This window comes from Schistocerca serialis, chromosome 10 (genome assembly GCF_023864345.2).
Source record: "Schistocerca serialis cubense isolate TAMUIC-IGC-003099 chromosome 10, iqSchSeri2.2, whole genome shotgun sequence".
In the NCBI taxonomy this organism is placed as follows: domain Eukaryota; kingdom Metazoa; phylum Arthropoda; class Insecta; order Orthoptera; family Acrididae; genus Schistocerca; species Schistocerca serialis.
The window spans coordinates 50,814,669-50,828,386 of NC_064647.1; the positions used below are offsets into that span (position 1 = coordinate 50,814,669).

The 13,718-nt window shown below is 38.8% G+C and overlaps 1 protein-coding gene across 3 annotated transcripts in view; it reads right to left on the bottom strand.

Annotated features, from left to right (window-relative positions):
- Positions 1-13,718, bottom strand: part of LOC126425142 (zinc finger protein 454-like) — a 200,685-nt gene that overhangs the window by 101,159 nt on the left and 85,808 nt on the right. For all 3 annotated transcript variants that reach the window (XM_050088087.1, XM_050088089.1, XM_050088088.1), the window contains exon 5: positions 6,120-6,221. In XM_050088087.1, coding sequence (XP_049944044.1) covers positions 6,120-6,221 — 102 coding nt within the window. The remainder of the gene's footprint in view (positions 1-6,119; positions 6,222-13,718) is intronic.

Sequence of the window (13,718 nt, forward strand, 5' to 3'; positions counted from 1 at the left end):
AACATATCTGACTACAAGCTGCACTGAGGCGGTAGCAGAAAGAGTGCTACACCCAGACTGCCCTACATACTAAAGACACTGTTTATATGCCACTGCCGACAATGAAAGTGTTCGTACTGTTAAACGTTTCCCACGGGACACGCAAAAACCTGCTGACATCACACTAAATTGTCATCACTGATTTGTCTACATCTACAAAGATACTCTGTAAAACCCACTTAAGTGCAAGACAGAGGGTTAATCAAACCACCTTCACAATAATTCTTTATTATTCCAATCTCGAAGAGTGTGCGAATTAAATGAACACCTATATCTTTCTTCACAAGCTCTGATTTCCCTTATTTTATTATTATGATGATTGTTTTTCTCTATGTAGCGTTCAGTGGAGAAAGTTGGTGACTAGATTGCTCCACAGTGAAAAATGCCTTTGTTTTAATGATATCCACACCAAATCCCATATCAAGTCCGTGACACTATCTCCCCTATTTTGGGATAATACAGAACATGCTGCTCTTCTTTGAACTTTATCGACATACTCCATTAATCCTATCTGACAAGGATCCCACACCGCGCAGCACTACTCCAAAAAGAGGACGGACAAGCGTAGTGTTGGCAGTCTCTTTAGTAGCTCTGTTACATTATCTAAGTGTTCTGCCAACAAAACACAGTGTTTGGTTTGCCTTTCTCCACAACATTTTCTATATGATCTTTCCAGTTTAAGTTGTTCATAATTGTAATTCCTGCATTTTCGTTGAATGTACAGCCTTTAGATTAGATTGATAAATTGTGTAACTGAAGTTTAACGGATTCCTTTTAGTACTCATGTGGATGACCTCACATTTTGCATTATTTAGGATCAATTTTCTCACCTTCAGGTATCTTTTCTAAATCCTTTTGCAATTTGTTTCGATCTGCTGATGAGTGTACCAAGTGATAAACAGCAGCATCATCTGCAAACAACCTAAGACAGCTGCTCAGATTGTCTCCTAAATCATTTACATAGATAAGGAACAGTGGAGGCCCTATAACACTACCTAGTGAATTGCAAGAAATCACTTCTGTTTTACTCTATGACTTTCCGTAGTTACTATGAGCTGTGAACCCTCTGACAGGAAATCACGAATCCAGTCACATAACTGAGACGATATTCCATAAGCACACAATTTCACTACAAGCCGCTTGTGTGGTACAGTGTCAAAGGCCTTCTGGAAATCTAGAAATACAGAATCAATTTGAAATCCCTTGTCAATAGCACTCAACACTTCGCATGAGTAAAGAGCTAGTTGTGTTTCAAAGAACGATGTTTTCTAAATCCGTGTTGACGGTATGTACACAGACTGCTCTCATCGAGGTAATTCATAATGTTCGAACATAAGATATGTTCCAAAATACTGTTCCACACTGACATTAATGATATGGGCATGTAATTTAGTTGATTACTCCTACTGCCTTTTTTGAATATTGGTGTGACCTGTGCAACTTTCCAATGCACCTCATAATGCAAAGCATCACTCATTACAAGAGTAATTTTGTTTACAGTTCGTTTTGCTTATTATGCAAATAACATGTTATGGGAGGTACTCTTTAAGCGAGGTTCTATGTACCGTATTGAGTAAATATGGACATTGGCTTATAAGAGTTCCATTTCAAATACTGTGATACAAATTTGCAATAGCTCTCTACATTAGACACAAATTATTTCATCATTCTCACTTTTTAGTAAGATCCTAAGGTCATTCTTACTTGATCACTGTTCGTATTCAGTAGCAGAACCTTTACAAGATGTGAAATACAAAACTTAAAACAGGAATTGTAAAATGTCTTACAGCAAGTAGTGCAAGCTGCCTTGTAGAGAAAGCCAATCGAACAAATTCACTCCTCAGAAACAGCACACTTATCTTCAGATAAAGATTGTATATTTCAGAACTAGTTTTATTAAACTAATAAAGTATCAGACGCCATTAGTAAATGTGAACATTAGCAAAAAATGTTTGGATCTACTGAGATGCAAGCCAGAGAGATATGAACTGATACATGACAATTCTGCAGCTGTACTCTACACCGATCGTGAACAACTTGTGAACATACTCCTATAAGCTTTAACTGTATATATGTTATTAATTGACATTTAATTATAAAAATGCATTTTTGATAGATTCTCAATGTGCTGTTGCCTTGAAAATGCATATTTTCATGGTATACTACTTACAATAATTCTTTAACCACCAACATGACATTTGTAATTTTATTATAACAAACCATACAATTAAAAATAGGTTTTTGAGAGCTCTTCAATTTGTTGATGCTTAGAAACGGCATATGCTCCTCAACTGAAAGCCAAAATGGCGACTCTGTACAGAAGAGAGATGCCGTGCATGTGATGCAGGTGGTATTCTCTAATTCCTTTGCTCTGTGTTCAACTTCACATTCAGAGTATCTGACATGCTAGATATTGCTATGCACATTTGGAAAGACTCCCTAACATGTTACCCCCCCCCCCCCCCCCCCCCAATGCTATGATGTCAGAAACTCTGCATGCTCCACATTCGAATGCACAGTTCGAGTGCCGACAGCTTAAGGGGACTTATACATGAATAACTGTCAAAAAAATCGATTTGTTTATTTTTGTCTTGAAAAATTGTCTTTAGTTTTCTGAACGAGAAAAAGTTTACTTATAGGAAAATGGACCACAGAAAGTACCAAAATTAGAGGAATTTAAAATTATCCATGTTGACGTTATTAAATAGGCAAATGATGTTGCACTGCCAGACCAGTTGTGACCTTCACAGGTGAAACATGGACATTAATATGTACTGACAAGCAGCAGCTCAAGATATTTGAACGTGGGATTCTGCACAAGATGTACGGGGCAGTTCAGGATAACCAGGTTGGACATATCTCTTACAGAAAGTAGAAACATCCACCTCAGCAGCATTAGCTTAATTTGTGAATGTATGACAACCTTGTATTTTTTGGGTTATCAATCTGGGAAAAGACCTCATCTTATAATAGGATATGTATTTATTAACAAATACACTCCTGGAAATTGAAATAAGAACACCGTGAATTCATTGTCCCAGGAAGGGGAAACTTTATTGACACATTCCTGGGGTCAGATACATCACATGATCACACTGACAGAACCACAGGCACATAGACACAGGCAACAGAGCATGCACAATGTCGGCACTAGTACAGTGTATATCCACCTTTCGCAGCAATGCAGGCTGCTATTCTCCCATGGAGACGATCGTAGAGATGCTGGATGTAGTCCTGTGGAACGGCTTGCCATGCCATTTCCACCTGGCGCCTCAGTTGGACCAGCGTTCGTGCTGGACGTGCAGACCGCGTGAGACGACGCTTCATCCAGTCCCAAACATGCTCAATGGGGGACAGATCCGGAGATCTTGCTGGCCAGGGTAGTTGACTTACACCTTCTAGAGCACGTTGGGTGGCACGGGATACATGCGGACGTGCATTGTCCTGTTGGAACAGCAAGTTCCCTTGCCGGTCTAGGAATGGTAGAACGATGGGTTCGATGACGGTTTGGATCTACCGTGCACTATTCAGTGTCCCCTCGACGATCACCAGTGGTGTACGGCCAGTGTAGGAGATCGCTCCCCACACCATGATGCCGGGTGTTGGCCCTGTGTGCCTCGGTCGTATGCAGTCCTGATTGTGGCGCTCACCTGCACGGCGCCAAACACGCATACGACCATCATTGGCACCAAGGCAGAAGCGACTCTCATCGCTGAAGACGACACGTCTCCATTCGTCCCTCCATTCACGCCTGTCGCGACACCACTGGAGGCGGGCTGCACGATGTTGGGGCGTGAGCGGAAGACGGCCTAACGGTGTGCGGGACCGTAGCCCAGCTTCATGGAGACGGTTGCGAATGGTCCTCGCCGATACCCCAGGAGCAACAGTGTCCCTAATTTGCTGGGAAGTGGCGGTGCAGTCCCCTACGGCACTGCGTAGGATCCTACGGTCTTGGCGTGCATCTGTGCGTCGCTGCGGTCCGGTCCCAGGTCGACGGGCACGTGCACCTTCCGCCGACCACTGGCGACAACATCGATGTACTGTGGAGACCTCACGCCCCACGTGTTGAGCAATTCGGCGGTACGTCCACCCGGCTCCCCGCATGCCCACTATACGCCCTCGCTCAAAGTCCGTCAACTGCACATACGGTTCACGTCCACGCTGTCGCGGCATGCTACCAGTGTTAAAGACTGCGATGGAGCTCCGTATGCCACGGCAAACTGGCTGACACTGACGGCGGCGGTGTACAAATGCTGCGCAACTAGCGCCATTCGACGGCCAACACCGCGGTTCCTGGTGTGTCCGCTGTGCCGTGCGTGTGATCATTGCTTGTACAGCCCTCTCGCAGTGTCCGGAGCAAGTATGGTGGGTCTGACACACCGGTGTCAATGTGTTCTATTTTCCATTTCCAGGAGTGTATAAATTATATATAAAAACAAAGATGAGGTGACTTACCGAACGAAAGCGCTGGCAGGTCGATAGACACACAAACAAACACAAACATACACACAAAATTCAAGCTTTCGCAACAAACTGTTGCCTCATCAGGAAAGAGGGAAGGAGAGGGGAAGACGAAAGGAAGTGGGTTTTAAGGGAGAGGGTAAGGAGTCATTCCAATCCCGGGAGCGGAAAGACTTACCTTAGGGGGAAAAAAGGACAGGTATACACTCGCACTCACGCACATATCCATCCACACATACAGACACAAGCAGACATATTTAAAAGATTTTATATTGGTCTTTTAAATATGTCTGCTTGTGTCTGTATGTGTGGATGGATATGTGCGTGAGTGCGAGTGTATACCTGTCCTTTTTTCCCCCTAAGGTAAGTCTTTCCGCTCCCGGGATTGGAATGACTCCTTACCCTCTCCCTTAAAACCCACTTCCTTTCGTCTTCCCCTCTCCTTCCCTCTTTCCTGATGAGGCAACAGTTTGTTGCGAAAGCTTGAATTTTGTGTGTATGTTTGTGTTTGTTTGTGTGTCTATCGACCTGCCAGCGCTTTCGTTCGGTAAGTCATCTCATCTTTGTTTTTATATATAATTTTTCCCAAGTGGAATGTTTCCCTCTATTATATTAACAAATATAAATGTTTATTAACAAAAAACTGTATAATATTTTAATAAAAATATATTTTAATTACTAATTGCATAAAGGACACTAATCACAAGGAATTCAAATTTGGTGCAAAAATGCAAACCATGAAATGGAACATAAAACAATTTTCGATTTATGGAGACTGGACATTAATATGATGATTCTTTGTTTCTTCACTTAACAATAACGTATTTCACTAATATCTATCAAATTATAATTTATTTTCTTATTAGCAGTAATTCAAAATAATTAGACATTATTTTATTAAAAACATGTTTAATATATGATAATTAACATTTCTATTTGGTAATATGTACAGAATTTAAATAAATGTAAAAATGTTTTGCTTCTAGCGAGATCCAGTGCCAGTCTTCTACCAGTGTAGGGTAGACCTATTGCTGATTATGTTGATAGTGGAAATCTTCCAATCCTTAAAGTTGGATTTATTGAGTTATTTGAATATTACAACATACTGCTTTACAAAATCGATATCTGGACAATGCCCTTCAAATCCTCCAAGTATGAAGAAAATCTTAGATGACCAGTCTGTAAGGCCCTCTAGTAAGTACAGAGACTGACATAGCCAATAAGAAAGGAGCAATAAACATCAGAACAGAGACACCCTACACCACGAAGGAGCACTCCAGAAGAAGTAAAAATTGCTTATACTACAATAAGCACTTGTTTCCAGACAGAGGTTTATAGGACCTTTTTTTCTACTTTTGAAAAGTATTATCTATCACAAGACTATCTCTTATGAGGAGTATACTGCATTTGGTGCTGCATCTTTTTGTTACTAGACAGTCCCTTCCCACTAGACTACCTTAACCTGAAGGTTTCCATGCAAAACTAAAATTCTACAGGCAGCCAATTAATATAAAGCTTGACCTTCCCTGGCTGTCAGCAGCACACCAGCAGCAGACAGGCCGGGTGTGTGTGTGTGTGTGTGTGTGGGGGGGGGGGGGGGGGGGGGGGGACAGACTCACCTTGAAGTCCTCTTCCTCCACTGGCTCCTCGTCTTCCTCATTCTCAATTTTCTCAACAACAAATGCACTAGGCCCGACAATATCTTCTGAAGTTGAACATTCCTGAAACAGTTTTAAAAATTTCTTCATAAAGGCAAGAGAAGTATAACAAAAATGATGCAAAGTATTTTATTTAAATCATGGATGCTAAGGGAACTGGATCAGGAAAACAAGCTAGAGACAGAAGAAGATGAGTTTTGCTATTTTTGCAGCAGAATAACCAGCGATGGCTGAAATAGAGCAGAAACAATGTATACTGGCTATAACAAGAAAAGCATTTCTGAAAAAGAGGAATATGTTGACATTTAATATAAGTCTATGTGTTAAGAAGTCTTTTCCGAAGGTAATTCTCTCTAGTGTTTAATGCTACAGATTAGTATACAATTTGATCCTGTAACTTTAGCGATGAGACCCATACACAGATCATGGGAATGACAATATTCTTAGTTACTGTGAACTTTCTGTTTTTCATAATTTCGATGCTTTATTAGATGGTCAATGCAATTAGACTTACAAACATACTATTTGATATCATAGTATTATTATTGTATATAAATTTATGAATTATGGGTGATTCTAGGATACTTCATATTTTGTAAACAACTCGGAAATATTTAGACCATTTCTACCGAACATCTAACGGTAGCAATTATAATAAAATTTTCCGCAAGACACTTAAGTCTCATCTTTATCTACAATACTGATGGAAGCCGAAGAAATGAATTAAAATTTGTGCCACGGCCAGTACTCGAATCCGGGTCTTCTTGCTTGCTGGACAGAAATGTTGACTATAGTGCTGCAGTGGTGTAATGGTCAGCATTTCTTCCTGGTAAGCAAGAACACAAAGGTTCGAGTCCCAGCCATGGTACAAATTTTAATTCATTTCTTCAGCTTCCATCATTGACTGTAGCAAATTGTTCACTTTTTTTCAAAATCTTAGAGAATATGCTAGTAACAAGATCCATTGAGGAATTAAAATGTAAATAAACTTTTATTTGTACGAATTCTTTATAATATGCAAGTCCCTAAATTTCAATCTGAAAATGTTTTACTATCAAAATTAAACTTACACAAGATTTTTAACTATATTTTCTAATAACAAATCCTATGTTAAAACTATAAAAGGTTTATAGTTTTAAATGAAATTCCACGTACACATCTAACAATACTTTGTAATATCAAAACAGTAAGTTCCTTATACTGTGGCGCCAGTGCCCACAAACGAAGTATAGCATTATACAGAGTATAGTGCGGTTGTTGTTGTTGTACTTTAGGTGTCGTTACTTGTTGCCATAAATGTGTACTGCATTATGTTTCTTTAAGTATTACAATAAATGTAGAGCAATTTTAAAAAAAGTGTTTGGTTAACCCATGCAGTTACCACATACCCAGACAATTTACCAATACTGAATAAATTTTCATAGTTACATTTGCCATTCAAACTTCTCTCTCTAGGTGTGGTACATTGGAGTTGTTCCAATAGAATCAACTTCAGCTTTTCAAAGTTTATTGTTTGCAACAATGATGAAATTTGTTATTTCATGAAGTGTCGAATGGTAGATACCACAAGTGTAGCCTTGTATAGTAATGATACAAGGATGATAAGTGGTCGACGTAAGAAGAGAATAGATGCTTTTCAAATGTGGCGCTGGAGAAGAATGCCGAAGATTAGGTGGGTAGATCAAATAACTAAGGATGAGGCACTAAATCAAATTGGAGAAAATTAAATTTATTGTACGACGTAGCTGAAAGAGGACTGTCCACTTCCTTTGAGTTGTATCCATTTGAACAAGTGCCTTTAAGGAGGTGATTTTCGCTATGAATATGGTACAGCAGAAGTAATACACAGAACATTTATATCATGGATTCTAATGCTTTAGATGACCTGAAGCGATGTGAAGTCGGATTGCAAAATTCACACCTCTCCCCCATAGGTTGACTTACTTGGCATGTACAGACGATCTTCTTCTCTTGATTTCCGGCTACGAAAACTACTTCTCCAAAGAATACTGCTGGTTAATAGGAATTTATAAGACTCACTCTCTACTTTTGAAATAATTTGGTACTCAAAGAATACTTTTAGTTCAGTCTTGGTATATTTCAACTTCCATAAATAATATATTCACCAATTCTCACATCAGTATTCGAATGTTTACAAGCCAACTGATTCATCTCGCATTAGACTCGATAAAATACATCTTAAATAAAGTTGGTTTAACAACCACATAATTTATGAACCTGTCTTTCCCATAGCTAGTCCAATATTTGAAGTACTTAAAAATCTATAATCAAGTGTTCATTTTTCTTTAACAACAATCACAGTCACTAAAACAGCAAAGAATACTACATAATTACTTCTTGTTCTTTCATCACAGCTTCTGTGGCACTAGCGGCAAACACTTGTTGGCGTCGTTCGACCGCCACGCTTACAGTCTTCTCATAACGAACTTCCAACCTGCACACAGAAACAGGTGGCACAGTAGATACGTTTCCACTCTCCCACTTATATTTAAAACATCGTCGTGTGTTTGAGATGGTAGAAGAACAAGTGGTTCTAGAATTTATATGGAAATTCTCGAAGCACTACATATTCCTCACCTCAGCTCAAACATGTGATATTTTATACGTAATCACCATGTATATTAATATCCCACATAATACTAATTCACATTTTAACTAGGATACATTATATTTCTTTTAATAATCGTGAACAGCCTTTTATTTAATACTTAGCTCTTCTTTTATCATTCTACTTCGATAATAACAACTTGAGCATTTCACCTAATGTTGGGAGTCAGTTCTTTTATATCTAGGAATCGTGTGAACAACATTTTTGATTTCGAACCGTAAACTCCAGATGTCATAGACAACTGATTATTTCATCCTTCATTCTAATTCTTTGTACTATTTTTTCTTTAGCATGTACTAGTTTCATTATTCACAGTAGTTTCACAGGAACTCTGGGCAAATGAAAGTGTTCTTTCTGTCAGTCACAACACATAATAATGCTACTGGTACATAGAATTCAATCTTACTAGAATCATTCCTATAAAATGTGTGACTTCTGTCACAATACTGTCCTTTTCCCCTAGGATCAGTAGCTATACCTTACATGTGGGTTGACCCTATGAGTGCACTTCCTCCTCCCTTTCTGGTAGGTACGCCCCATCATAATACATCCCTATTCATCAGGCCACAGGTCGTCCTATCTCTATGTTGATACGTCTGCCTTATATCCTCAACAAATGCCGGGTATGCCTCCCTTATCCCTTGTGAGTAGGCCTCATGGTTCATTGCCCTAGTATACATACATTTCATGTATACTATTATTAAATATTTCCTGGTAAAAATAAAAATCTATTTTACACTTCATTCTCCCTTCTTAATACTTCACTTATACCTTGGAGTCCTCCTCTACTTTTCAACTTCTTTACTCTTAACAGATACTATGTCTACCTATACTCCGACTTGACATTCCTCAATAATTATCACAATCAATTCCTCTCTGGTTTATGCTCTCTTTCCTTACTCACGCCTTCTTCTTAAATACTCAACGTGGAATCCTCCTAGTTTTTTATATGTATATTTATATGCGATATTGAATTGTCATAGTTCTTTGTTTGTGTGCATATTTCCCGATGTACACATCCCTTTCCCCTCCAACACTTGACGGTTCTCACCTTTTGACAGGTTTATAGTCAGTAGTTTCATTGTTTGCATACCAGTGTATCTTTGTGTGTATGCTGATGTGTGTTTGTGCAGCCTGATTCTTCGGCCTTCTTATGTGAAGATAAGTTGTAGGTTATTGGAAACCACAGAAACCAGGAAGGACTTCTGCGATAGAAGTAGATGAATATGGAATGAGGGAGAAATAGATAGATCCTCAAACGAGAAGTAACAAAGGAAAAAAATAGATGCGGTTGCTAAGATCGAAGAAGAGAAAGAAGACAGCCCCAAAGACAGGAAACCATTCCCACCCCCCTTCTCCAGGATTCCTACCTTTCCAGTACTTGAGTGAGAAGCCACAGGAGGTATGTTGTTAAATCGTCTCCTACAGAATGGGCAGTCTCACCTTCACCCTTGAGGTCCATGAAAGAAATCTTAGCAACCTCTATGGAAATGGCAAATGGTGAAGAATCAGGCACACTTGTTAGCGAGGATTGTCAGAAAGGTGTGATGTGTGTTTAGTGTTAGCCATGACTTATCTGTAAGTGTAAATCGTGCTTTTATCTACACTACCCACCCCTTTCAAAATTGATATAAACCCTCCCGTCTATATCATATCTCATAAAAGTTATAGAATATTCTATACAAAATAGAAAATTATACACTACGATAAAACAGTTGTTCTGTTCGGCATATTTTTTGTCTAGAGATCACTATTTATCCGTGGTTCTCTTATGCCAGCCTTTACGTTATGGTCATATACAGTTTTCTAAATACTAAAATTATAGGATAGTTTAAGAATTCAGTAACAGACTACAGAATACAGAATAGTTTAAGATTTGAAGGGAATTCGGTGCAGGGGAACTATTTTGGAAGAAATGCCAAAAACAATTCGGTATCCGACGGTCGTCACTTCGCCCGTTAACACAGAACGTTAACATCCCTGTGGGATATACAACTTTATATCCTTTACATAGTATTTTCCCTTCTCTGATCCAGTTGTAGGATGTCCTACCGTTTGTATTCGGAAAGGTCGTTTACATTTCTTCAGGGCAGAACTCTGAAGATGTTATTTTACCAGAACTAGGTCAATGACCCTGTACTCAGGTTCAACCGCTTTCTCATTATGTTTACCCACTGTTTGTTGTGCCTTTTCAACTAAATTTCTGGAAACTATTTCCTGATTAAGATCGTAATCTAAAGTAGGTTGTTCAATTAAAACATTTAATCAGAGGTTCTCCTACAACAGGTTTCCCTATTACTTCTAATCCAGTTAATCCAGTTGGTAAATGCAGTAATTCATTTAAAATACGCTCAAAGTCTTTCATTTTCATCGTCCATTAAGAATGCCATTCATGGCAGTAGGTGCGGCATAATTTCCCAATTTCTTTCATAACTCTTTCACTCGGATTCAATGACGGGTTATAGTTGGATATTAATACTTGACGAATATCTTCCCAAAATAGAAATTCTTTAAATTCGTTACTGACAAATTGTGGTCCATTATCTGTGAGAAATTGTTTCGGTTTTCCTACCTCCAGAAAGTACTGTTGCAAACAGTCTGTGTACTTGCTCTTTTGATAGGATATAACTTAACATACTTTGACCGGCATTCTATGATGAGTAAAATGTACAACACGGCTCCCTTTCCTTTCGGAACCGGTCCAAACCAATCAACTGCTGTAAGATCGTGAAACAATTTAGGAATAATCGGGTACATTCTGTATTTAACATGAGTGTTACTCTCTTTCACCTTCTGACAGATCTCACAGGTTCTGATTTAAGATGCCACTTTACACCCTAGCTTCTTAAAATAATAGAACTTATTCATGTGGGCTATACACTTTTTTATTACGAAGTGTCCATATCCTGGATGAACATACCATACAATTTCGTCTTCCATCAACTTCGGAATGCATATGCGCCAACGTTGTTATATTATACTGTCTCTCCTAAACAAATTATACCCTATAATTTTCCACTTTTCTGCTTGATTAGGAGGTAAGGAATTACTGATAAACATAGCAAACATTTCTGAAAAATAGGGATCATGATGGATGTTATCTGTTACTTTTCAAGCCATCTCTTGTACCCTGGTGTGCTAATATTCTGCTGTCAAAAAATTAATTGCAAAAATTACGCCGGGTCCTTCCATACGTTTTAACTCTTCCATGCTTACAGGCAACCTGGACAAAGCATCTGGTACAATATTCCCAGACCTTTTACATACTGTATTCTAATGTCATATTCCTGTAGGAACAACATTCATCTAATTAATCCACTATGTAACAATCTACTACTCATTAGAAAAGATAGAGCCTGATGACCTGTATAGACACGGATTTCTGACCCCCATACTAGTGTTTGAAATTTCTGGATACTCCATACAATTGCTAACAGTTCCTTTTCAGTAGCCATGTAAATTAACTCATGTTTATTCAGACTACAGCTAGCAAAGGCTATGGTTCGATGTTCTCCATGATCTAGATCCCACTCTCCTTCGAAGAGTTCTCCAGCGATACCATACTCAGATGCATCGATCGAAATATTAAATAGCCCACTCATAATCGGATGATGTAGTAGAGGTGATTCTACTAGCGTTCTCTTGATGTTTTCAAACGTACCATTTGCCTCTTGATCCCATACCCACGGTATTCCCTTTCTTAACGAATGTAAAATTCTTTGGTCGTCCAGTTCTTGGCTTCGTATATATCGTCTATAGTATCTGGCCATAACTATAAATCCCTTCAATTGTCCTATGTTTCAAGGGGGAGGACATTCTTTAATAGCTTTTATGCATTCAATATCCAGTCTGATCCCCTGCACCCCTGAAATATGTCCAAAAACATAAGCTCTTGCCACGCAAAGTGTGATTTAGACAATTTCAATGTAATACCTTTTTCTTTAAATTTTTTTAGCGTCTTACTCAAAGTTAGACAATGTTCTTCCCATGTAGCTGAGATTTTGAGGATATCATACACATATATTATTAAATCCTGTAACAAATCTCTCCCTAATGCCTCATCCAACGCATGTATAAATACTGATGCTGAGATATTAAGTCCAAATGGTAACACATCGAAATGATATGATTTACCATCAAACAAAAACACGGTACACTTCTTTGATTCGCGATGTAACCTAATTTTCCAATATCCTGCAGTCAGGTCCATCATGCTAAAAAAACCTTGCTTTGGGTCTGTCTCATTCTGTCTCTATATGCTTATTCAATGTACGCGTGTCTAGCACTAACCGTACACCTCCTGTGACCTTTTTTACCACTACTAAAGGGTTATTCATGATGCTAGAACTACATTCTATTATTTGTTGTCAATCATTTTGTCAATTTCCTCCTTAACTGATACATTCGCCGGTATTAGATATGGCTTACAGAAAAATGGAGTGTCATCTTTGATTTTAAACTTCCATATGTAATCGCTGATATTACCGGGACGATTGGTAAATGTTGTTGTTGTTGTGGTCTTCGGTCCTGAGACTGGTTTGATGCAGCTCTCCATGCTACTCTTTCCTGTGCAAGCTTCTACATCTCCCAGTACCTACTGCAACCTATATCCTTCTGAATATGCTTAGTGTATTCATCTCTTGGTCTCCCTCTACGATTTTTACCCTCCAAGCTGCCCTCCAATACTAAATTGGTGATCCCTTGATGCCTCAGAACATGTCCTACCAACCAATCCCATCTTCTAGTCAAGTTGTGCCACAAACTCCTCTTTTCCCCAATTCTATTCAATACCTCCTCATTAGTTAGGTGGTCTACCCATCTAATCTTCAGCATTCTTCTGTAGCACCACATTTCAAAAGCTTCTATTCTCTTCTTGTCTAAACTATTTATCGTCCATGTTTCACTTCCATACATAGCTACGCTCCATAGAA